This window comes from Uloborus diversus, chromosome 3 (genome assembly GCF_026930045.1).
Source record: "Uloborus diversus isolate 005 chromosome 3, Udiv.v.3.1, whole genome shotgun sequence".
Taxonomy (NCBI): Eukaryota; Metazoa; Arthropoda; class Arachnida; order Araneae; family Uloboridae; genus Uloborus; species Uloborus diversus.
This window is the reverse complement of record NC_072733.1, coordinates 100039238-100064368: the sequence shown is the minus strand read 5'-3', so window position 1 is coordinate 100064368 and position 25131 is coordinate 100039238. Positions and strand designations below refer to the sequence as shown.

General features: G+C 33.5%; 1 protein-coding gene across 1 annotated transcript in view; it reads left to right on the top strand.

The window, feature by feature from the left end:
- LOC129218016 (protein jagunal-like) overlaps positions 1-17728 on the top strand; it is a 57357-nt gene extending 39629 nt beyond the window's left edge. The window contains exon 2 of the mRNA XM_054852194.1: positions 14894-17728. Within this exon, the coding sequence (XP_054708169.1) occupies positions 14894-15374 (481 nt within the window). The 3' untranslated portion in view covers positions 15375-17728. The remainder of the gene's footprint in view (positions 1-14893) is intronic.
- Positions 17729-25131: the final 7403 nt, after the last annotated feature.

Genomic DNA, 25131 nt, shown 5'->3' with positions numbered 1-25131 from the left:
TTCTCTTAATGCCTTTATTTTTAATATTCCGTAACTGTTACAGTTGAAATGGTAAGCCTTAATTCTAAAAGGAAACTCTCTCTTGAATTAATTTCTTACCTGTATTTATAATTTATAGACTAAAGAGATCCATTCATTTAATTAACATACAATAAAACCTGAGCAAATGGGTTAAATTACTGTGAATACTAGTAATTAGGTGCCTATGCACATTTTAAATGGCTACAAAAAGTGTTTCATTAAGAGTTTTTTCACGTGCTAATCGTATATGGTTACAATACCGTAAAGTGGTATAGTTACGGTACATCAACTAATTAGTCCTATATGGTAACAAAACCGTAAAATGTTACGTTGTGGTATCTTTACGGTTTTTTTGACGTACTAGTGGAATATGGTTACAAACCCGTAAAATGTTGTATTTACGGTTTTTCTCCGTATTTTTGGAATATGGTTACAAACCGTAAATTGTGGTATTTACGGTTTTTCACCGTACTAGCTGTATACGGTTAGAAACCGTAAAATTGCATGTTTACGGTTTTTTAACCATTTTAGTTGAAAATGGTTTTGAACCCGTAAATGTGAAGTATCAACCCTAACCGTAAACTTTACGGTTAATCAGACGGACACACTGCTGCCGGTTATTTCACCGTAATTTTAAGATGAAATTTCTAACAGTGACGGGTGTAGAAAAAATAAATGTTAAACACAAAATAATAATAATAATAATAATAATTATTAATAATAATAATAATAATCAATAAGAAAAAATAAAGTTTAAAAACTTTGTCACCGAAAAAGCATTAATAATAGAACGATTGTAAGAATTTTGTGTTTGTACTCTGGCAAAAATGACAACAGATAAATTGAAGTGAGCTATTTTTCACGCTGGTTAATTCGCGCAGATCATAAAAAACTCCAATTTAAAAATAAGGTTCCAGTAACTTCAAAATGCTTATAACTCCTATTTTATTTCAGTGTTCTTGTTCAGCAAGAGCAAACTTCATCTGAACCAGTAATTGACCGGCTTTTTAATGAAACCAAACTCGGAACTATTTGGTAGTTTCTTCGCATAGAATGAGCATTTTTTTGGTTCTGCAAAAAAATTGAAACTTTTTTTTTACAGTTTTGACCCCCTTCCCTGCCATTAACCCTTTATTAATTTCCTGGACATCCAAGTATCAAGTCTGGCAAGATCCAAGTAGATTTGTATGCACGGAAAATGCGCATACACCCAAATCCACAATCATCAATTTTTATATGTAAACACATGTAAACACTTTAAAGTTTTTTTTTTTTTCAAGGTGCCTCACTTAAACGTAGTGCTCTTAGGGTAGGAAGAAGGGTAGGGTCGTCCTCTGATGACTCGAAATCATATAGCAATGCGGGGTCGGAAATGCCTTCCATGTCAATGACCTAGGGGTCCCCACACGACCATCTCCGATTTGGATGAAATTTTATAGAGGCGTAGAGATGACTTTGAAACTAACCTATGCAAATTTTCAGCTTCCTAGATCCAAATCCTGAGGATCTAGCATCTCCGAAAAATGTGATCCAAGATGGCGGATTAGCTTTTTGTGCCAAATTGCCAAGTTTACAGAAAATTTTATGACACTGGAAGCCTGAAATTTTAGGAGCTTAAAGTACTTTTCGTTGTCAGCACGTTCTAGTATTTTTGTGAATTTGAATTCATTAATTTTTGTGTAGAACGTATGCAAAGACTTGACAAAACGCAGCAGAGAAACTTTTTCCTGGGTTTTAGAATGTCATAAATTCCGAACGAAAATGATTCAAATACTCGAACTTTGTAATTCTATTGTCGATATGCATGTTTTTAATGGTTTATAGTTGCAGAGCATAAATATTGATTTTCTAAAAGATATTGGTATCCAAAGTGGCTATCAAAATAGTTCACATGAAGAATAGCTTGTTTTTAATGTCCTGTAGCTCAAGTTTGTCTCCTTGCATCTCCTTTTCGTTGGCACCCTGAGAAAGAACATATTTTTTCCTATAAAAATAGTTTTCTTTTCGATGGTGTTCTTTCAGATAATCGGGAAAAAATAAGCCTGATATACTATTTGTCGTGAGCGAGAAAATCTCGTTCTACAATAAATAAAGAAGGGTGAATGCCGTGACAACCGATTTATAGGGATTTTGAAACTGTTATAAGTCGGAAATAGTTTTTTATTAATCATTTAAAAAGATACTTTGCAACTAAAATATGATAAAAAAAGAAAATTATCTTGTTCGGGAAGCAGACTGATACATCAGACAGAACAAGGTAATTTTCCTTTTTATCATATTTCATTTGCAAAGTATCTTTTTAAATAATTAATAAGAAACTATTTCTGACTTATAACAGTTTCATAATCCCTATAAGTCGGTTGTCACGGCATTCACTATTCTTTATTTATTGTAAAACGAGATTTTCTCGCTAACGACAAATAGTGTTCAGGCTCATTTTTTTCCGCTTATCTGAAAGAACACCATCGAAAAGAAAAACTATTTTCATAGGAAAAAATATGTTCTTTCTCAGGATACCAACGAAAAGCAGATGCAAGATGACAAACTTGAGCTACAGGGCATTAAAAACAGGCTATTCTTCATGTGAACTATTTTGATAGCCACTTTGGATACCAATATGTGTTAGAAAATCAATATTTATTCTCTGCAACTGTAACCCATTAAAAACATGCATATCGACAATAGAATCACAAAGTTCGAGCATTTTAATATTTTTTGTTCAGAATTTGTGACACTCTAAAATCCAAGAAAAAGTTTCTCTGTTGCATTTTGTCAAGACTTTGCATACGTGCTAAACAAAAGTTAATGAACTTAAATTCAAAAAAATATTAGAACGTATTGACAATCAAAAGTACTTTAAGCTCCTAAAATGTCAGGCTTCCAGTAGTATAAAATATCCCGTAATCTGAGATTCAATATTGCAATTCGTTACGACAGACATAATTTCAATCTCGTTTTTTTTTTTATCCTTATTCGAAAGAACACCATCGAAGGAAAAACTTATTTTGAAAGAAAAAATGTGTTCTTTCTAATGGTATAAACGAAAAGAAGATGCGAGGTGACAAACGTGAGCTATAGTGCTTTGAAAATAGGATATTTTTCACTTGAAAGGTTTTGATAACCACTTTGAATCACAATATCTTTCAGAAAATAGATATTTAAGCTGTGCAACTGTAACTCTTTAAAATCAAGCATTTTTTCAATGGAATCATGCAACACGAGCTTTTGAATTATTTTTGTTCAGATTTTATGACAACCTAAAATCCATGAAAAAATTTTCCCATCGCGTTTTTTTCTCATGCTACACAAAATCTAACGAGCTCAAATTCACAGAAATACTTGAATATGGGGCATTCCAAGGTATTTTTGACATTTATGTAGAGTCCGTAACGTGACCTTTTTTGCCATAACTTTTTAATTTACCGTTTGATTTGCAAATTATTTTAATTTGAGCTGGTGTGTTGGTAGGAAAAGATCAAAATAAAATAATATGCTAATCGAACAGTAAATTAAAAAGTTATGACAAAAAAGGTCACGTTACGGACTCTACATAAATGTCAAAAATACCTTGGAATGCCCCATATACTAACGGTCAAACATACTTTAAGCGCCTAAAATTTCAGTCTTCCGGTGTGATACATTTTTCTGTAAACTTGGTGTAAACTTGGCAATTAGGCACAAAAAAGTTAATCCGCCATCTTGGGTCACATTTTTCGGAGATGCTAGATCCTCAGGATTTGGATCTAGGAAGCTGAATATTTGCATAGGTTAGTTTCAAAGGCATCACTACGCCTCTATAAAATTTCAGCCAAATCGGAGATCGTCGAGTGGGGACGATTTGAAAAATTAGGTCAGTTGACGTGGAATGACTCAGAAGCACCCAAAAGAAAAAAGACCGCTAATGGAAAATCTTTTTAATGATACATGTAAAAAAGCAAAACGTACATGGGTCAAAGAAAGTGTTCGAAGTTCTTTCCACAGGCTACAATGCACACCTTATATTTTCGGCGCGTGGAATTTGAAACAGTCTGGAATACTCGCGGCAAATCTTGAATTTTTCGGGTTCGGAAAGCGGAAAGCATTTTTGACCCCGCATTGCTGTATGATTTCGAACCTTCAGGATGCATCCTACCCCTCTTAGGAGTTCTGAAACATTTATCTGAGACACCCTGTATATATTACACTAGAAGTACCCGCATGGCGATGCCCGTGCTAAGAATTAAAAGGAAGTCCGTTGAACAAAAATAAATCCGCTCCCCTCCCCCCCTTCCCGCTTCTGATGTGAAATGATCATTTTGCTTTACCTAAAATACGTACATACCTTTTAAAAAAACTTGATAAAGTGTCTTTGGAATTTAAAACTATTCGCCAAAACACATAAAAAGATTAACAGTAGCTTTGAAACTCAAAAGAATCTTTTAACTGTATAGTTCATCGCTTAACGCGCCAAGCAACCACGCTACCGTAACCCTGCCCTTTAGCGAGTGTAGCGGTTTTTTTTTCTGCAATTTAAAATGTTTCGCCAAATAAACAATACTATAATAAAAACGTTAAAAAGTACAATCACAATTGAATAATACCACAAATGAAGTTATTTACTTAGATAAGTAACTATCTTCAACTATAAGAACAAAAACAAACGTTGAAGAAATAAGAAAAACAAATCGCAATAGAACTAGCCTGCAAAATCAAATTATATACTTGAATATCGAAAAAAAAAACGCATTCAAAAATCAGTTCACTGACCACAACAGCGTAGCCGATCACGCGTCTAAGCCGTGTGCCATGGTTCCTCGCAGCTATCGACACTGTCGGCCAGCGCCTTCTCGATGAGTTAACTTACCCCGCCATCTATTAGGAATTCGAAGAACTAAACAATTAATTAAACATTAAAAAAAAACCTATAGCCTTACTCAATAAATGGACTATTCAACACAAAAACAATTTTTCAATTCGAACGAGTAGTTCCTGAGATTAGCGCGTTCAAACAAACAAACAAACAAACTCTTCAGCTTTATATTATTAGAAAAGATAGATTTTACACATTACACGAACTTAACCGTAAGACCAGGTTCGTCATTTCAAAATTTTCCAAGGAAGGGGGGGGGGGGGGGTCAAAGGGTGTATTATATCGAAAACTCAGTGTATTTTATGTCAAAAAACAACAAAAACCACTCTCATGTGACTTATATGTAAAAACATTAATTTCTTAGAGCCAGCGGGGAAGTGCCCCTCCCGACGCCCCTAAACGACGGGTCTGCTTAAGACCGACTTATGAGTAGAAACTTGAAACAGCTTGATCTTGTTGAACTCAAAATTATCAATGGAATTCATGCTGAACTCTTCCGTGACCTATACGTTATTTTTAACGAAACTATGGTTAAAAAAAATTCAGTGCTCTATGAAGTCTTCAACGAAGAGAATTAAATTTAAAAATAACCATAAAACAATTATAATTCTCCCTCTCTTTTCCTGATGTAATAAAAACGAACTGCAAAGTTTTAATTCTACTAACGCACTGCTATCACATGCTAGCAAAATGTATTCTCTGAGAAAAGGGAAAATATACTTGTTTGTACTTTGCTCTCTATATCCGTATAAATATTTTACAATAAAAGGAGTTTGGTGTTAAATTTCCTTTTTCAATTAAAAATAGTTCCTTCATTGCAGACAGCAATTGCATCAGAGCAATAGTAAGATATTTGATTCCTGTAAAAACAGTAAGATACCCTACTGTTGCTTTGAGGTGACTATATACAAAGCAGTTAATTCTGTATTGATTCTACGAACACTTTTGCACCACTACAGAAATTTCTACCATATTTCAAAGTCATTAAAAATATTCTAACACACTATAACGTTTGACACGATATCAAAATCTCTCTTTTTCTTCTTTTCTTTCAGAGCTTTTGGGGAAGAAAAAATCTTGAATCATGCTGATGTTCTTATAATAAAGTCCAGATTAAAATGCATCTGTTCGCTTCAAATTCCCAGGACTCATTGGAAACACGTTTGGAACACTTTAATTCAGAAAAAGTGTTCCAGTTGCCTGATTGTGCATTAAAACGTGTTCCGCTTGTTTTCCTTCAAAAAGATCCCGCTACAACGCGATCCGACTTACGCGAAATGGCTATAACGCGAGTTTTTCATGAGTAATGTATTTTCCATTGCGGACACAAATTGCTCGCGTGCAACATGAATTTTTTTGGAAAGGAGCGGCGCGGCGGAGCGTTAGAATGGGCTTCGTTGACACTAAACATTGGTTTTGTGAATGGAATTTTATCCCTTTAGCATCACTGAAAGTGGAACCTCACGCACTGTATTAGTCTAAACAACGTTTTAGTTTATACAAATAACCACTCCGATTCTTAGCTTTTTTTTTTTTTTTTTTTTCATTTTACATCTGAACGTTGATACTAAAATAGAATGGCTCCCAAACGCGCTTTTCCATCTTAAGTTGGCGAAAGTGGAAAGAAAAAGAGAAAGGTTCCATTAATGAAAAGGTCAAGATTCTCGATATGCTTGAACAATTAAAAAGTGCTTCGAAGATAGCACGACAATTAGGTATGAGTGAATATTCGATACATACAATTAAAGTTCAAGAAAAGGAAATCCGTAAACGTTCAGAACGTCAGTTTTAATGCTGAAGCTCGCAGAGTAGTGTCAAAGCAAAATACAAACTTCATGAAAATGGAAGCTGCTCTTTCATTGTGGCTTAAAGAGATCAGAAAGAGGAGTGTTCCCAAACTGCATAAACCATCATCTTCATCTTTGATTTTGTGCTTCATAACAGTAATTTATGGAAACGCTTTTTCTAAAATGCAGTAAAAAGTCAGTTCTTTTTAAGAGAAACGGTAATGTATAGTTAAAAAATTATTTAAAACAATTTGAGGGGTATTAGCACATGTCTGAAATAATTCGGTATGCTTATAAAATATTTCTAAACACATGTTGTTCCACAACGCGAAATTTCGACTTGCGCGAGGGTTCTTGGAACGCATCCCTCGCATAAGTCGGGATCCGACTGTACTGAAAAGTTATCCAAACGTGTCCCTCTCAAGATATTTGTTAAATTTAAGCTTGGAAACACATTTGTAAACAGATTGGGGGATCATTTGGGCACACTTGCAAAATCATCGCTTTCTTTCGTACAAATCAAATTTCAACACTTTCTTCCACTACCAATTAAGAGAGTCTCTCAATATGATACTGAGAGAAATTTTGTTGCAGTGAATCTCTTACGGCTAGTGTCGCGCATTCTGTCAAAAAGGATGGCCTTCCCTGGGAGAAGACCGTCCGTTACCCGGCTGCGGTTGGCAGTTGCTCCATGATGTTGCTTGAAAACAAACAGCAAACTCTATTGGTGCAATCAAATGATAGAAGAATGATATAAGTGTTGTAAAAAGTGTGCTACGAAGTGTTTAAAAGAATGTACATATGTCCGTGTTCAAAGAATGTTCCCAAGTCCCCCCCCCCCTTCCCCCCCCCCCCAAAAAAAAAAGAAATTGAAAATGTGTGTTAAACCTATTGAGTGTTCTTAAATGTGTTCTGGGAACTGTTCCAAAAAGTGTGCTTTAAAGTTTTCTAAAAAAGGCGATATGTGTAAGTGAAAATGCTTAGACGCTGCTGCTGTACTTTCCTCCGTTTCTACAAAGAAGAAAAATAAGAGAAATATAAGTAAATTGGGAAGTAGGATGTGATTTGGCGATCTTCTGGATTGCTAAATCGTCTCTCATGTCAGTAATATAGCAGAAAGAAAATGACTTGAAAGTAATTTCAAAAGACGTGTTTTTTTTTTTCAACGTTCAGAATACAAGAGCAACTTCCGTATCCGTAATGTTAGCATTTTGCTTAGGCACAACTCTGCGTGCTACCTTCGACGCACTTTTTAGCTGTGTTCAAACTTATCGAAAATCTTGAGATTATCTTACATCGTCAAAATATTTCTCTTTTTCTTTCCATCTTCCCAATAACTTCAAATGAAACAGTGTGCTTAGGTGCCATTATATTTCATCACCTTTCATATTTAGAATGAAAAAAAAAAAAAAAGAATGACAAATGCGGAGTGATTATTTGTATACACTACCAAAGCGATGTTTATACTAGTACGGTGTGGGAACTTCAGCAGTCAGTGATGCTAAAGGAATACAAGTAAATCCACGAAACCAATATTTAGCTGCCATAACGAAGCGATACTTACGCTCCGCGATTCTTTTCCGAAAATTTTCGTGTTGCGGGCGTTTAATTCGCCTTAACTCTTAAATCCGTCACTCGTGAAAAAAATCGCGTTGTAGCACGAGTTAACTGTATATGACTTTAAAAAACATGTTTTAAGAGATAGAAAAGCATGCATTAATTTTGAATGAATAATTTAGTTAATTGATTTTTAACTCACTTTAAAAGTTCATAAAAATTGTTAACAAAAAATTCATCCCGTATTTATTTCACTTGATAATGTCGTGCCGTCTATAAATTAAATGTTTATTTTAGACAACCGTTTTTGACTTACCAGATGTTATGCTCATTATGATTTTATCGGTATTTCATCATGCAAATTGTTTTCAGTTTTTACTGCTCAATATCAAAAAAAAAAAAAAAGAGAGAGAGAGAGAGAGAAAGAAAGAAAGAAAACTGCTTGTCCTTAAACACATTGGTGTAGCCTTTTTTTCACCTTTAATTAACACTTTTACTAAAACAAAATATTTGTCAATAGATCTTTAAAAAAAATTTTTAATGGTTTGCATGAAAGCATTGAAATTGAATCTCTCATTAATATATTACTCTGTTTTATGTTTATTATTTTTTCTTCCTCACTTTCAAAAATTTTTTTACAGTTGCGTCTACAGCATTTTCTTTCATTATTCTTTTTTAATTTTACTCCGAAAGTTATGTTTCTCAGCATTTCTGGCAATTTAACCTTGACGAAAAAAAGTGGGGACGGAGGGAGGGGCTGCGTATTCTCTTATACACATGTTGAAAGTTACGCTTCATAAATTCATAATTTTTGGGTATTTTTCAGTTAAGATGAGAGCGTAGTTCCTATTTTAAACAAGCGATGTGTGGTGTTAGAAATCTCTCATAGCACATAGACAACCAAGGGTCAAATCCTAACGGAGAGTTTCTATGATTAAGTGTTTGCCATGTTTCGATTGATTATAAATTTATTTAAAAAGAATGCTAGCTTAAAAGTATTTCAGACGCGTGATTTATTTATTAAGTGATTTATTTTTGCTTAAATAAGTTAATATATTTTTTTAACTGCCTCTGGTGAAAAATACTTTATTTTATATCACAAACTTTAATAATGTTGTTTTTATTTTTTCTTTCTCTTGAAACAAATCAAATATTTGCATTACATTTCATGATAAAAATAACATTTCATGGTTACTACAAGAAACTCAAGCATTCAAGGCACTTTAAAGTCAAAAATGCAAGCACAGAATTCCAATTTAAAAGTCATTTTGTCAATTTCATCAACCTGTAACGAATCATGGGCTCCCATATGCAAAATTTAAGCGCGGGGGGGGGGGCTCAGATATTTTCCCCACGGTTTAGCAGAATATTTTCTCCATAGAGACTGATTTCAGTACAGATTAGAATTATTAAAATTTGATATTTTTAATAGCCTATTCACTACAGGCTGGAGAAGTAATGTTTTTTTCATTTTTGCAAGAAAAAAAAAAGTACTAAAAGCAAGGAAGTTCTAATTTTAAGGGGGGGGGGGAGCCTTGAGTCCCCATAGCTCCCTTATATGGGCGCTCTTGTAACGAATATATATGTCCCCTTTGACGCAAAACTCTCGCTCTGGTCATCGAAAAAAGGAGCAGTATCTTCGTGACTGCTCTTACCTCGCTCCGATTCTGCATATTGAACGGAGCACGTAAAAGCTTCTAACATATGTAAAGCTCCAATATCGGGCTTATAGGAGAACTTAACCAGAGTCAATCTGATTTTCTTACATATTAAAGAACGAGTGTATCAATCTATGTATGTATGTCACTGTAACTTCTTCCGAACTTCAGAGAATTGACAATCGAACTGGGTATCGATAGGTTTGGAATTTTTCGGACATCACGTTTAGGTAACTTTTGTTTTTCTACGACTTTAATTAGCAGAGAAATTAATTAAAACGTTTATTCTCAAGGACGTTTCTACTGCCCGAAGGAAAGTACTTTTGGCATGCTACTAAATTCGTCCTTTGGAAATTCTTTTCCCAAGGCTACGTTGATCTCACCTCAAACAGGCCACTTTTCATGTAGCTTATAACTTCTCTCTCTTTCTCTGCTAAAAGTGGAAGTTAATGAGTGATTCCAGTTAATATTTTAGTGACATGGCGTAAGGCGAACTGGGAATGGAATGATGCTAGAAGTGCACCGCGCTGAAATTAATGCACTGCTCCTTAATTAATGCACCGACTCAGGTAGAGAGAAGGGGCGAAGCCCCCAAAGTATACTTCCAAAGGCAGTGTACACAAATCCCCTTCAGACGGATTGTGAGGCCGAGTTACCCGCAGCACCCCGCACCAGCTGGCTAGCCGGAAACAAAGTAAGGTTTTTTCAGTAAGTTACCGTCCTATAGCCCAGGGCTGAGGCAGAAATACATGAAATACACCGCCAGCTCAGTCATTCCAACCGAGGACGACTGCAGTTTCGTGCTTATTAGCACTCATCAGCCTGAAATAGGAAGTGCCTGAGCTGGAGGTTTAAAACTTCTTAAGGAAGCCAAGAGTGCCAAACAAACTGGTAGCTGATATAGAATTAGCACTGACCAGACGAGTGACCGAAGCAACGGTTCGGAATGACTGAGCTGGCGATGCATTTAATGTAAAGTGAGGTTTACTAGCATGCACATATAAAATCTTATAACCGTATTTTTATTGCGCCCTGGTTAGAGATGTAAAATTTCCAGAAATTTTCAAGTGGTGAAAAAAAAACGGTTTTTACCGTTTTTTTTCGGGAAAAATTGGAAAAAAATGGAAAATTTGATTTCTTTATGAATAAAATTAGGGTTTCTTAATAGCTCTGTGTTTCTTGGAACACATGAAGGGCTAAACATTAAAAAATATATGCTATCCACACATCTTTTTTTTTCTGCTTGACAGAAATACATATAAAAGTAAGATCAATTTAAAAAAAAAACTTTTTGTTTTATAACTGAGAGCTTTCATGGTCAAACACCAGAAATAAGTCAAGTCGTCATTCAACCAATAATATTGGGTAATGTGTGTATCTAATCATAACAATTACATTTTCTATTTTAGATTACCTTTGAAACTTGACATATTAATTGAAACTTTCGACTTTCAAGCATGATTGATGTTTTTTTTTTTTTTTTTTGAAAGAAAAATAATACAATGTAATTTTACTGTCTGAAAATGAGAGCTATTGAGTTTTGATTTTTTCCAATCCATTCAAATCAAAAGTTCAAATCAGAACTAAATTGGTTTTTCCTAAGCTAAAAAAAATTTAAACTGGGATTTCAGTTACATACAACCGTGCTAAGCACAGTAGTAAAAGTAGTCATACCAGCACTTTTAAACAAAACTGAGTTATTATAACCAAGTTGTTCTCTGTTTCGTATTGTACTTAATAAATAAAATGTTTTAGGGTCATTTGATCAAGAACTGTTTTTTTTTTTTTTCTTTTGAAAAATCCTAAGAAAAAAAGAAAAAAAAAAGACATCTGAATCAAATATATGGAAGAGCCAAACTTTAAAACACAATATCTCAGCTTGACCCAACTGCAGATTCCACTTTTTTGCTTAGCAAGGCAGCATACAGGGTGCAGCAAAAAAAAAAAAATATATATATATATATATATATATATATTGGACAAAAATTGTATCATCGAATGGAAGAAAGGTAATTTAATTGTAATGAGTGCATTATTTATTTTTGTTTCTCACTTTATTAGAAAATAATTTACAATATATTTCCTAGTTTATGTATTGTTTTTCGGTTTTCTTACAATTTTTTAAGCAAATTACCTGCTATTTTTAGTTGCTTAACTAAGTAGAACGACAGTTCGTTTGCTTGTTGCGCCTCGGTAAACAGTATTTGAAACGGTATGCCGTTTCAAGTGGCTTGGAAATGATAGTCGATGTCCGGAATGTGTACAAAAACGAACAGTGAACATTTCAGTAAGGTTCAGTAATTTCAGTCAGGTCATCCAAAAGTGAGTTCAATGAAATCCTTGGGTTTCCACGAGAGAAGTCGTTTGTAAGATGGGAATTAGTGAACGATAAAGTGCGACTAAGGGAAAAAACAGCTCAAACAGAAGTTTTACTAGTTCCAAAAAGTTTAGGCATTCGTATTACTCCAAAGATGCCTGAAACCTTTGAGACGGGCCGCAAGTCCACGCTGGAAGAGATACCTTTCCTTGATTTACCGTTCAACCAGCTCATATCCCCCAGAACAATAGGATTTGGTCTGTAGACACGCCAAGCACCTTAGAAAATGTTAAACATCGCCAAAATCCAAAGTCAGTCTTGGTCTGTGATGGAATCAGCACAAGCGACAAAAACATTTCTAGTTCTTTTTGGATGAAGGCTGTAAAGTGAACCAAAAAGTGAACCAGAAGGACATTTTAGAAGTTATTGTACTTCTGTGGGCCTAAGAGCACTTCAGCAATGTAGACTGGACATTTTCCTTAAACTCCACACCAATTCATATGGCCAAAAAGACAAGAGTAAGGCGCATTGTTTTTGACATGATATCATATTTTGAGTGGACGCTCTACTCGCTAGACCTCAATCCCATTTATTACACTGTATGGCCTATTTTAGAGTCAAAGGTCTACCCTAAACTACACATAAGTTTGAGCTCTCTAAACCAATTGCTTTATAGGGAATAGGATTGATTAAAGGACTTGCGGCCCTTGAATGAAAATTTCAATAAGCAGTTGCATCTTTGTATTACTGCAAAAGGCTGCCAGTTTGAAACCAATTAAATTTATAGATTGCTAAAGGTTTTCTTTGCATTTTGCTCCGCCAATGGCACATTTTCCACACTACCCATCATCGAAATTTTAAAAAAAAAGTGTTTTTCGGCCCATTCTAATGTAGACCAGCTTTGGTTTGGAGTATTGAAAAAACCCTTTGTAAGTTGACCACATGGATGAAGCTTTGTACTCTCATATTATTATTTTTATTGTTGTATTCTCATATTATTATTATTTTTTTGTTTTGTTTTGTTAATTTATTCATTTTTAATAAAGTGTCACGGAAAATTTTTTTACCGCACCCTGTACATTTGGTTCGCACAGTCAGTAGAAACATAGTTTTGTGATTAATGTTATGCTTGTTTGTTTTATGAAGAAGGAAAATAAATTCTTCACTAAGGATATTGGTTTAAGCTTTTCTGCAAAAAGTATTAGTAAACGTTTTTTGATCTATATACAAATTATATTATCATGCAATAACTTGCATTAAAGTTAGACAGTATTTTAACATACAAGGGGGGGGGGGGTGAAATTGCATCAGAATTTAAGTCTGAGAAATTTCAAATCACTTTTTGCTGAAAATTTCAATTAAAACTTCCTGAAAAGTTGAAAAAATTCATTTTTTCAATTTTTCCGGAGTGGAAATAAACCCCTTTCGGAAAAAAAACGGTTTTTTTTCCGTTTTTTTTCGGAAATTTTCCGTTTTTTTTCCGACCGTTTTCATCTCTAGCCCTGGTGGACCATCTCAAAAAGGATAAACTTTTTTACAGTTGCAAATATCTCTTTATTGTAGCGGAAAGTAGCAATCCAGAGAAGCGGTGCCAACGAAATCGAAAGTGCGTCATGAAAACAAATTCCCTGTAAAGCACAAACTAGATAAGCGCCGTCGTTTGACTGGTTTCTGCACTAAAACCGAAATTTTACGTGCTAAAAAACGAGTTCTTACTGTAATATCTCCATGTTGGAAAAAACATTCATTTGACTGGTTTCTGAAATAAACGGTTCAATTAATGTTTTAGCAAAACAAATTGTTCATTAATATCGATAAAAGAATGTATGGAACACAGAGTATTTTTTATCATATTTTAAATATATATTTATAATATTGAATTAAATACGTTTTTCTAACCTTGTTTGCTTTAGTTATGCCGGGGAGAATCAGGCAGAGTTTTTGTAATCTGATGAGCCCTGAATTTTACAGCATGCCAGCTATGCGGGGTAATTCGGTATAAAGCAAAATAAGAAAGAGGTAGAGAGAAAGAGCTACATTTACATTGTTTTACTTTTATGCCAAACTCTGAAAATTAAGTAATGATTTTTAATTATTGTTTTATCTCTGGAGTCAAAAAGAGGCTGAGCCTTATTTTACCGTCCGTGACGTCACTGGACCCTATACCACTTTTACCTTTCCGTTATTCTAAACGCTTTCTCGTAAAGCTTCGCTTTCCCTTCTAGCTTTTGGTTCATAATATTTGGAATGGATTGATTTTGTTATAGAGAATGATTTCGTGAAGTCTAAACCAAACATCCTACTACATCCTATCAAAGTTTACGACTATAGTGTTCAGTTTTATGAAGGATAATAAGAGATTCACTATCTCAAAACGCTCTTTGACGCTGCATGTAGTTGCCGTGAAGCAAATGGGCCCAGTGTACAGACACTTGATTTTATGTCTTTACGCACGAACTTTGAAAATTATTTAAAAACTAAATACTTATCGCATAACACATTTTTTTACTGATGATATTTTTATGCGTCACTCTATCAATTAAAAATAAACCAAATAATCGAAAACTTTCCCGTTATCCATCAAATGCATTCAAAGCCCCCTGAAGCTCAACTTTAGCCTTAGCCTCGTTCATTAAACAAAACTATGATAGTACTGCACTGTTATCTCTTGAAATACTTATTTTTATATTTCTTTCTTTCACAGCGCCCTCTACAAGAGCAGATTAAAGTTCTGCATATTCCTCCACTTCCTACTGTTCCTAGCTATGTTAGCGAAACTTTCCGAAGATATCCTAGATAGATTGGATGTGTTCATTCTTGAGTTAGAAGAGTTATATATACCAAAACCCCTGCCATGGGAATGGCTCTGGACAGCCAGCATCCTCTTTGCCATCGTGGGTCTGAGAGCCCTATCCCGAAATAGACTGTCTGCCCTCAATTCGTATGCTGCAGGTACCTTTGTCCTAGCTATATGCCCTCTTCTTGGAGCAGCAATCTATTTTTTGAACGACATCTTGGAGTATGCCGAGAAAAAAGGCGAAGCAGAAGTACAGAAATGGCAAGGCTATCCCGTAGCTGTTTATTGGTATGGTTTTATCATGGTTGCCTTTCAAATCCACATGTTTTCAATATTTTTCGCTGCAAAGTTAATCAAAATTTGGCGTGTGAAAATGAAACGATTCTGATCGAATGTTATCAAATGCTTATAGAAATTGGACTATAAGCCTACTAAATTTTTATCAAATTTTACACTATTTTTCCAGTTTGATATGACATGAGGGACTCCATTACATTTGATCATCGTGGTAATGTTTACACCACCAAAGTAAAATGTCATTTCAATTTCTCCTGAAGCAAGAGCTAAAGAGTCTGTCTGAAACACCAGTTTAGGTATATTAAAGTTGGTAATCATTTTTAAGCATTATCATTTCAAAGCTTAATCTGGTTTTAATGGCATCTTAGCCACATAATTTGGAATGTTGATGCTGAGAATATTCACCTACATTTTATTCAAGTTGTAGCATTTCAGTCCTAAATCATACTTCTTAAATATAGATGGAGAAAAAGCATAATTTCTTTGAACAAATGCTTAGATTTGTACTAATTTCAAATTGAAAATGCTGCCCTATAAAGTTCAGTACAAGAAAATAAATAGGTTTATTAGTTTCGTTAGTTTCGTATACATTGTTTTGTATTTAATCTGAACTCACTAATAAGCAGATAATATTGTTCTTTATTACATTTCATGAAATGTATGTATCTGTGCTGTATAAATAAAGAACTGTCACCCGAATTTGCTTCTGAAATAAATTGTCGCGAAACTTGCTAAAAAATTTAAATTTTATGACTACTGATAGGTTTTGTGGCAGCAAATTCGGATTGGTGAATTTGAATTCTAACAGCAAAGTGAATTAGTTTTAGTGCTATGCATCACCCTCTACTCGACAGCAGTGTAACATAATTACAGAAAGTTTGCTATTGTTACGTTTGTAATTGAAATTACGACATGAATTTTTTAAAGAGTTTTATAGAAGTTGATTGTTTCAACTCTCAACATGGTGAGAAAGGAGTGAGTCATTGTGTTATTCCATATGTTTTTCTCTTGAGCTTCCTCTCAAATGTATGAACTTCCTAGAGATATCAAACATACCAAATTTCACATTTGCCATACTGTTACGTGTTTCTACTTCATTTTATGCTATGTTTTGAGCTCATTGTAAAGTTATTATTTGGAAAAATGTTTCTCCTCCGTTCAGCCACTGACAACACTTCATTCAAAAGAAAATCATTATTGAAAACTTTCGTGAAAATTTCCCAAACTGTAATCTTTATCATTAATTTGAATAGTTGTGTAGATTCAATTTGTATTTTTTGTTTCAAAAACAGCAAATGTATATATTTCATTTAAAAGTTTTACAGTGTAGCCATTATAAATTTGAATGTTATGTTTCTAAAATTAATGAAACGAAATAAACTCGATAAAATAAGAGCAATGTTTTTGTTTTCGTTTTGAACAGACGCGGTTTTTTTTTTTTTTTCTTTTTCTTTTTTTTTTTTTTTTTAACGCAGTGAGTAAACTTAAGCACACGCCTTTAGTATTAAAACCTGATATATTTGAATTGTAAAAAAAATTTAAAAAAGAAAGACATCATCTATTTATTTACGTAACAAGAAAAGTATAATTCATAAAAACTACCATGGATATCGAGTTTATTTTTAAAAAGTCAACACATATATTTTTCAATTAACACCTACAAAAAAAAAAAATCTTAATGCTTTGTCTTACAGCCATCTAAATACACATAGGTTTTATAAACTATTCCGTCATAGAAAAAAACATGTTTTTTTTTTTTCGAAAAACGAGATGATTTATATTTACTACGGTGCAAATTTTTCACTATTTTTTTCCTTATAAGATGATACTTCTTAAGTAAAAGCATTTAAACTAAATAGTTTATAAATCATCATCTTCATAAAACATTTTTATTCTTGCGTGTTGCGAAAGGAGAACAAGGTGTAGAATACGGCTTAGTTTTGATACATTTGATTTTGGGACAAAAAGAAAAAAATTTCAAACATGTGCTACGTCGAATTATTTAGAAAAATTTTCACTGTATTCATTTTTCCTTAGATTCTAATTACATTTACTGTATTAATTTTATTGATTGGAGAAAATAAGATACAGTTCTTTATGTGCAACTACTGTTCAGTTATTTTTAAAAATTAAATTTTTGCCAGATAAACTAACCATTGTTATTCAGTGTGAACAATATTTTAAAACCATTGTTTCTAACTATCATAACTATCTATTACAAATCCACAAGCAAGATAATTTCGAAGAAAAGCAGTTTGGCTTTGCTCGAATGGAAATTATTCGTCAGCGAAATATGTTTAAAAACCAAGACCCTTCCAATTCCAAGCAAAATGTCTTTAAAATTTGAATTATTTGATGCTCTATGGAAAATCACTTTGTTTAGCTCAGCGTGATAAGTATCATTGTTGTATATTAAGTTATTATTCAATAAATATTTTTGTCGAAGATTGTCATTCTATTTTGTAATTTCTATTGTTTCTAAAATGCTACTGCACATGCTCTTGTATTTCAAAGGATATTAATGCATGCAACTGCACAAAACTTTAAAAAGAAAAAAGGAGAAGAAAGAGACGATTTTTATCTTACGCAACATTAAGAAAGAGAGAGAGAGAGAGATCAATTCCTAAAGGAATGTTGTATCATTGCAGTACAGCAAGTATCCGCATGAAAAGTGTTTAAAAGGTTATCTTATGTGAGGGGGTAATGTCAAATGTTATGTCTTGCAGTGAGAGAATTTGTTAAAAGATACTTTTCGTTGAATCATTGCACGTTTTCAGTGCTAAAATCAATGTTTTCGACTCAATATCAAACTTCAATATTCACATTAACGCTTACAATGTTGATCCTAATTACGCATATCAACAGGAGAATTTTTTCACAGCGGACAGTACTTTCGGAAAAGAATTTAGATGTATCTCCCTGGACCTATTCTTCAAAGTCGATAAGAAGCAAACTAATTACCTAATAATTGTTTAAACTTTAAGGTTAGGTTATCAGTTTTTTTTTTAACTCTTTTGCAATTTTTTCCTTATTTTTACAGAAAGCTGAAAAAACTTTTCTCGCTTTCCTTTCACTATCTTTCTATTTTCTTCAACAACTAATTTTAACTGAGAAGATGTAAAAAATACAGCAAACTGTTGCGTAATAACTGTTACAAAAAATTATAATATTTTTCGAAATATAAAGAATTGAGAAAAAAAATTCACATGTGCCCCTTTCCCCTTTATAGAAAGAAAGTCATTTTGACCAACTTCACTTTAAATTATAACCTTTAAAATATTTAAAGCCATTTTTTAAACTATTACTGACTTTTGATTTTTCGAGGATAAAAAAAACTTCTAGTTGAAAATTTCTCAGACTTCTGCAAAATGAACGAGAAGTTGAAAATAAACTTCATTAGAAACATGCTTGATCAACCGTTCATCAATGCGCACTGTATATTTATAAACGCTGCATGTAAAACATCAGCTAGTAAACTAGAAAATGTTGACAATATACACTACAACAAAAAAATCGATGCATAAAGAAAGAGTTGTCAGAATGAAACGAAATTTTACATACGAGGGTAATATTGATATAAGAAAGTGATTGCAAAATAATCGTTTATTACTGGAAAAATACCGCATGAACAGAGGTTTTAGTATCCTGCTAAGCCATCTCTAGCGTGAATGCACGAGGCGATATTTTCGAACATTTAGGCATAGCGGTCTCGTACGATGTCCTACGTCATCTCCTACCACAATTTTTTTAAACGCACCACTAATAAATCAAATTCATAGACTGCCCAATTTATCGTCCCAAGTGATCCAAGATATACTCAATTTGTGACAAATCAAGACCTGATAGTGTGGAAGAATAAGTTCCCTTGATACACTCTTGCTGGGTGTGATCGAGCATTGGCCTGTTGAAAACTAGCTCCAGGGATCCTCGCAATGAGTGCCAACACATGTGACTGAAGCATGACACTAACATACCGTTATGCTGTCAGGGTACTGTGGATCAATATTAGAGGTAACCATGGTTCTATATGATAGCCACCCCAATCACATCATCCCAGCTGTGGGTGCGGTGTAAAAGCAAAGGTATACTCTTGGAAGTTCACAACGGGTTCTCCATACGCATGCAAAAATGACATCATTTCCCAAATGAAACTTTACCATTGATCCATACTTAGAGGTAGATTTAAAATAATTCATGAGGATTATGTATCAGAACAATATGTTGTTCATTTATTTCGTTAATATATTCACATACAATGTATCATTTTCTATAAAATATTGTGGTTTTCAATGAAGACTTGCGATTGTAATACGTGAAAATTCAATGAGAGAGCATAATACACAGATTTATCATGTCTGACGAAAAGCTTTTATGGACTACATCACAGATATTACCAACATGCAATATTAGCTAAAATTTATTCTAAATGAACATAATCTGTTTTTGGAAGGAAAAAAAAAAGGTTTACTCAGTTGTTACATTTATTTTGATTGATTAAGCAGTTGCATATTCCTGGGAAAAAAAAAAAAAAAGACTTTCTTTCTAAAAATTGGCTTTGTGCCCAGCTTCTTAGAATTATAGCAAAAAGAAAAAAAAAGATACTACGGAAATATTTTAGCTGTCCGGCTTTTTTCACATTTTTTTTTTTTTTTTTTTGAAAAACGCAAATTATTTTTGAAACATTTCAGCAATCCAACATTCCGTTGTGAAATGAACATTTTATAAGTCCACGCAATATTCGTTTTCAACAAACAACATTCAGTTTTGCATTTGTCATAAGGTTTGAGCATTATTCAAAATACAAAATACTTGGTTCGAACAATCTCGTACGAAACTTTGCTTTGAAAGCTGATTTTTGGGGACGAACCGAATCATTTCAAGCCCCCCCCCCTCCCCTCGTCCGCTCCAATTAGTCCAGTTGGAGAACGAATTTAATATGTCTAATCTATGTTTCCAAAGCGAAAGCATTTCTCTATAGATATATTTTCTGGTATTTTTTCCATGTGAAATTTGTTACTTTGACACATAACAACCTGCGTAACACACGTAGCTCATTCACCAGCTTTGCATAGTGACATATGAGGTAGATATAAGATAGTCTTTCAACATTTCATCATTCGGTTACATTTCAGAAGTGGTTTTTCTGACAGCTAGAAAGAAAATTATAAATCTTAAGCCCTGTGACCTTAAATACTGCTGATTTCTTCTTTGTTTGGCTATACTCCAGAAAGCTATGCTGAGATCTTAATGCCTAAAGTTGTTATTATGTTTCATCGAGAAAATATGTGAACACTGAGTACACAAAACAAACAAAAAAAATTTTTGGATTGATATTCCTTGACTTTTTGAGTCTAACTTGCATCATGAGAGTTTAAAATAAAATATGTTGTTGCCTCGACTTCCAATAATATCTTCAATTGAAGAAGGAAAAACGAATTGAGCAACTTCTTACAATTAATAAAATTTAAACATTCGACATTATTGTGTAAGCAACAGACTTTGTCTTGCAAAAAAAAGTAGAAATTAAATAAACAAAAAAAAATAAAAAAAAGAAAAAGAAATTTGAATTTTTAGCATTTTGAATTCAAATTATGTATTTCGCAATCACGAGCGTGTATGTGATGTAGGTGGGGGTGTGTATAGTATGTGAGCCCACGTTTGTGTGTCTGTACGTGCGTGTGTGTGTAGGCGTTCGTGTGTGTGCATGTACGTGCGTATGTGTGTAGGACATGGACGCAACCTAGAGACGGTGCTCGCTAGAGGAGCAGCATCGGGAGGGGCCGGTCGACGGTGGTGTTGCAGAGGAAGACGGGAGAAAAATCCTAAGACATCATCATACAGTCAAATGAAAACAATTAGCAATCGTGATTGCTCAAAAATGGTTTTCCCACTGGGTACGCTGCGAAACATCTTCAGGCATTTTCACGAAGAAAAGCGTTTATAAGCAGACAAATTTTCTTGAAGCAGAAAAAGAACCACAATAAAATTGCAAAATTATGAATTAGTAAATGTTAATGTATCTGTTGAATATGTTTGATCTTTGTTTTGTCTTTTGAAGCTTCTATTTTGCAGAAAATGGATGAAAGGACGGGAATAAATGGTTATAATTGAAGATTTTATTTGACAAACCATCTTATTGCCGTAGATGGCAAATACGTCATAATGTTATTTGATCGCTTTCTTCACTTCAAAATTTGCATAAATTCAAGAAAATTTTAAGCTGTTAAAAAGATTTTAAGTTTCTTTTTATCATTTTTTTTTGAAATTATTATTATTATTATTATTTGACATTTTACACATTCTTGTGAAATTCTGAGTTGGAATAGACCATTCTAATTTGGATTTGTTGTAAGTTTCAGCTTAATTTCTTGTCGTGAGTACGTCTCTTTCTCTCTCTCGTGTCGATTTCGTCTTCTTATATCGCATAAAGTTGTAATAGCAAGTTATATTTCACTTCTAATCGTTCACATCTAGTGATTTCTTGGAAAGTTACGAAACAAAAACAAATAAAATGTCAACACACTGATATATGATTTTAACAAGATCTTGAAAACAATCTGAAAAATATTGCTTAGCACGAATTTGCATAAATCATAGAAATCTTTACTCAAGCAACAAAATGTACTTAAGTCACAAAATTTTTTTTAAAAAAATCGCCAAAAACATTTTGTACGATTAGAAATTACTTAAGAAAATAGAATGTTTAAGCGACGTAATGTAAAAAATTATACATCGTACGTATAAGCAGAAGTCATCAAGGAAACAAAACAAGCATTCGTTTTATTCTTAAACTAGGGGACTCCGCTCGCCAACCCCGTTCGTCACATGCGGTGGCTCAATCGCTCAATGTCGCCTCCCTGCATGCTCTGTATACTTTTTTTTTTTTTTTATCAATTCATATTTTCGGCCACTAAGGTTTACAGGGGCAATGTAGAGCGGAATTGCTTCCCCTGAATGTCCTGTATCCAACGGTACATTAACCTGGTACCTGGTAGACATTGACAGTCCGGATGAGATAGAGTTACAGACAGACGAGCATAAGTTTTAATAGAATAGATTGAATTTTTAATACATTTGTAACTTCCGAAGAGGACAATTCAGTACGTTCATGCAAAGAGAAAATCAGCGAAGCGTATTTATGTTTAATAAATGTTGAATGTTTCGAACGTAATTAAAATAATTTTTGTGATTTTTTATGGTTAAGTAACTGATCCATAAATCAATAATGAGGTATGCTAAATGAAAAATGTCTGCTTGCTTATTCCATTCATAACTGATTCAATTTTTAGTACAATCTAAAGCTTCATTCATGTGGTCAACTTGCGAAGGGTTTTTTTTCAATACTCCAAACCAAAGTTGGTCTACATTAGAGTGGGCCGAAAAACACTTTTTTTTTTTTTAATTTCGATGATGGGTAGTGTGAAAAATGTGCCATTGGCAAAGAAAACCTTTGAACTTTTTTGAACCATTTCTTGATCTGCCATAATTGAATTGAAGTTTCAATCAAATGCTGTTTTTTTGATAATTTAAGCAAAATTAGTAAAAAAAGTATTTTGCTCTTTTCGATGATGGGTATCGCGGAAAAGGTACCAGTGTTATTCAAGTCCCATTAAAAAATTGAGGTGTGTGGTATAATTATTTCCTTTTCAAGAAATGTGAAGAAGTTTTGTCAATTTCTTGCTTTTTAACGTTTTTAATAAATTTAGTCAAAACACTCAAATACCATTTTTACCGTATTTATCTGAAATAATTACACAGCTTGTCACATATGATGCATTTTAGATGCTTGGTGTTGTTATAAATTAACTACTTATTGCGTATATATATTTTTTTAGATTTAAAATATGCTATTGGAAAACTTAGTGCAGCGCTTCGTTTGCTTTATACTCAAAACTAATGGGTTGGGAGTAACTCAGAACTCACTCTTAATCACTGGTAAATCTTTTTAAATAAGCACAAATTTGCCATGTCTTAACTAATAGCAGTCGCGTGAAACGGCACTCCCGTAAGAACAGAAAAACAAAAACAGAAAACAGTGGTGTCATTGCCAGTGTTGAAAAAAAAACAAAGAAAGAAAGAAATGACTGCAACATTTGGTAGGCATTTCTGATACGAACGAACTCTCAATTGGACACCAGATAAATAAAAATAGAGAAATTACTGGACTTAAGGACTTTCTGCTGCAGTCAAATTCAAGTTGATGGGATGTGAAATCCTACCTATGTTACCATTCTACGTTATGTCTCTCATGATAAATGAGCAAAAGAAAAAGAAAATACAGTAGACCCACGTTTTATGCGGGTTTATTTTACGCGTTTTCGATTATACGCGGTTTAAGATTTGACACCTTTATTTTATTCTACGCGGATGCGGCAATGCAAACAGATAAAATTCTCCCTTCTTTCAAAATCCAAACTTCTAAAAGATATCAGATTACATGTAATAAACTGCATTTTGGCGTGCTAATAATCGAGCTTTGGCCACTGGAGACATTTTATGCGATTGGTTAAAGAGCTCTTTCCAGAAGTAAAGTTATTAAACTCACTCAATTCAGAACTCACTGGGAGAAGAGCTTTTAGGAGTGACAAAGGAGGACAAAAGCAACGAGGATACCAACGTCGGAGACGCACAACCAAAAACGTTCACATTGAAAATTTTGAGCCATTCCTAGGCAGTAGGAATGATCTCTCTGATTTGTTAGTGAAGGTTCTTTCATGGGAATGACGAGAAAATGAAATGATCATGGATGCGTTAATGCTCTGCAAATAATCACAGAGAAAAATTCTTAATGACTGCTAAAAGACTATTGTAGCCAACTCCTCTTTATAAACAGGACACGAAAATAATTTGTGCTTTCTTTATGCATGTTGTGCATAAAAGTCGATATAAGTGCACATTAAACTTATTATACAATTAGTCATCACTAGAATGAAGTATTTTGTTATCTACGGAGCCAAACCCCTATTTTAACACTAGTATTAGGTCTCAATTTACGTGGCATTTCCGTGGAACGTATCCCCCGCGTAAAACGAGGGTCTACGGTACTGAAAATTGGTGCCATAGACCAAGAACTCGTACTTGATATTTATGCAACGGTTTCAATTGGACTGCACCCTGCAGAGTTTCAAGAAAGCAAACTAGGGTCTATTACGAAGTCAAATTTTCTCACAGCTACCTTCAGAACTCTTTGCTTGCATTTAAGTACTTAAGAAGCCTAAAGATATCTCGCACTGTTCGTAACATGAATAGGTTTGCCCGTATGATTCGCCTAAAAAATGACCAGGGTACGCAAAGGATTTTGGCAGATAAATAAATATTAGGGTGGAACGAAAAAAACAAAGTTTTTATTTTCGAATTGTAATAGTGCAGAAAAGTTGCGATTGGTGAAGACTTACAAAACAAAACAAAAATTTTTAAAACCGGATAATATCTTCCGATCCCGCAACGAGCCTAAAAATTTGAAAAAATGGAAAATTTCATGTGTTCTTAGAGATTTTTTAAAAATTTTTCTCCAACGTTTCTTTTTAATACTCTAAGACGGAAAAGTTACGATTGGTGAAGTCTTCAGAAATTTAAAAAAACATATTGAAATCAAATAATACCTTCTTATCCAGGAACAAGCATGAAAAGTAAAAAAAAAGGGAGAATTTCATCTTTTCTTAGTGATTAAAAATAAAATTGTTCTTGTTGTTTTTTTTCTCCGGTGTTACAGGGAAAAGCCTTTTAAAAAACCCTATGTTACACATAAACATTAATTTATTTCTTGACTATGCAAAACTACCATTCTTTACAACAATGAAACATTTTCAAATAATAAAACGTTATAAAATATTTACCAAATTTACAAT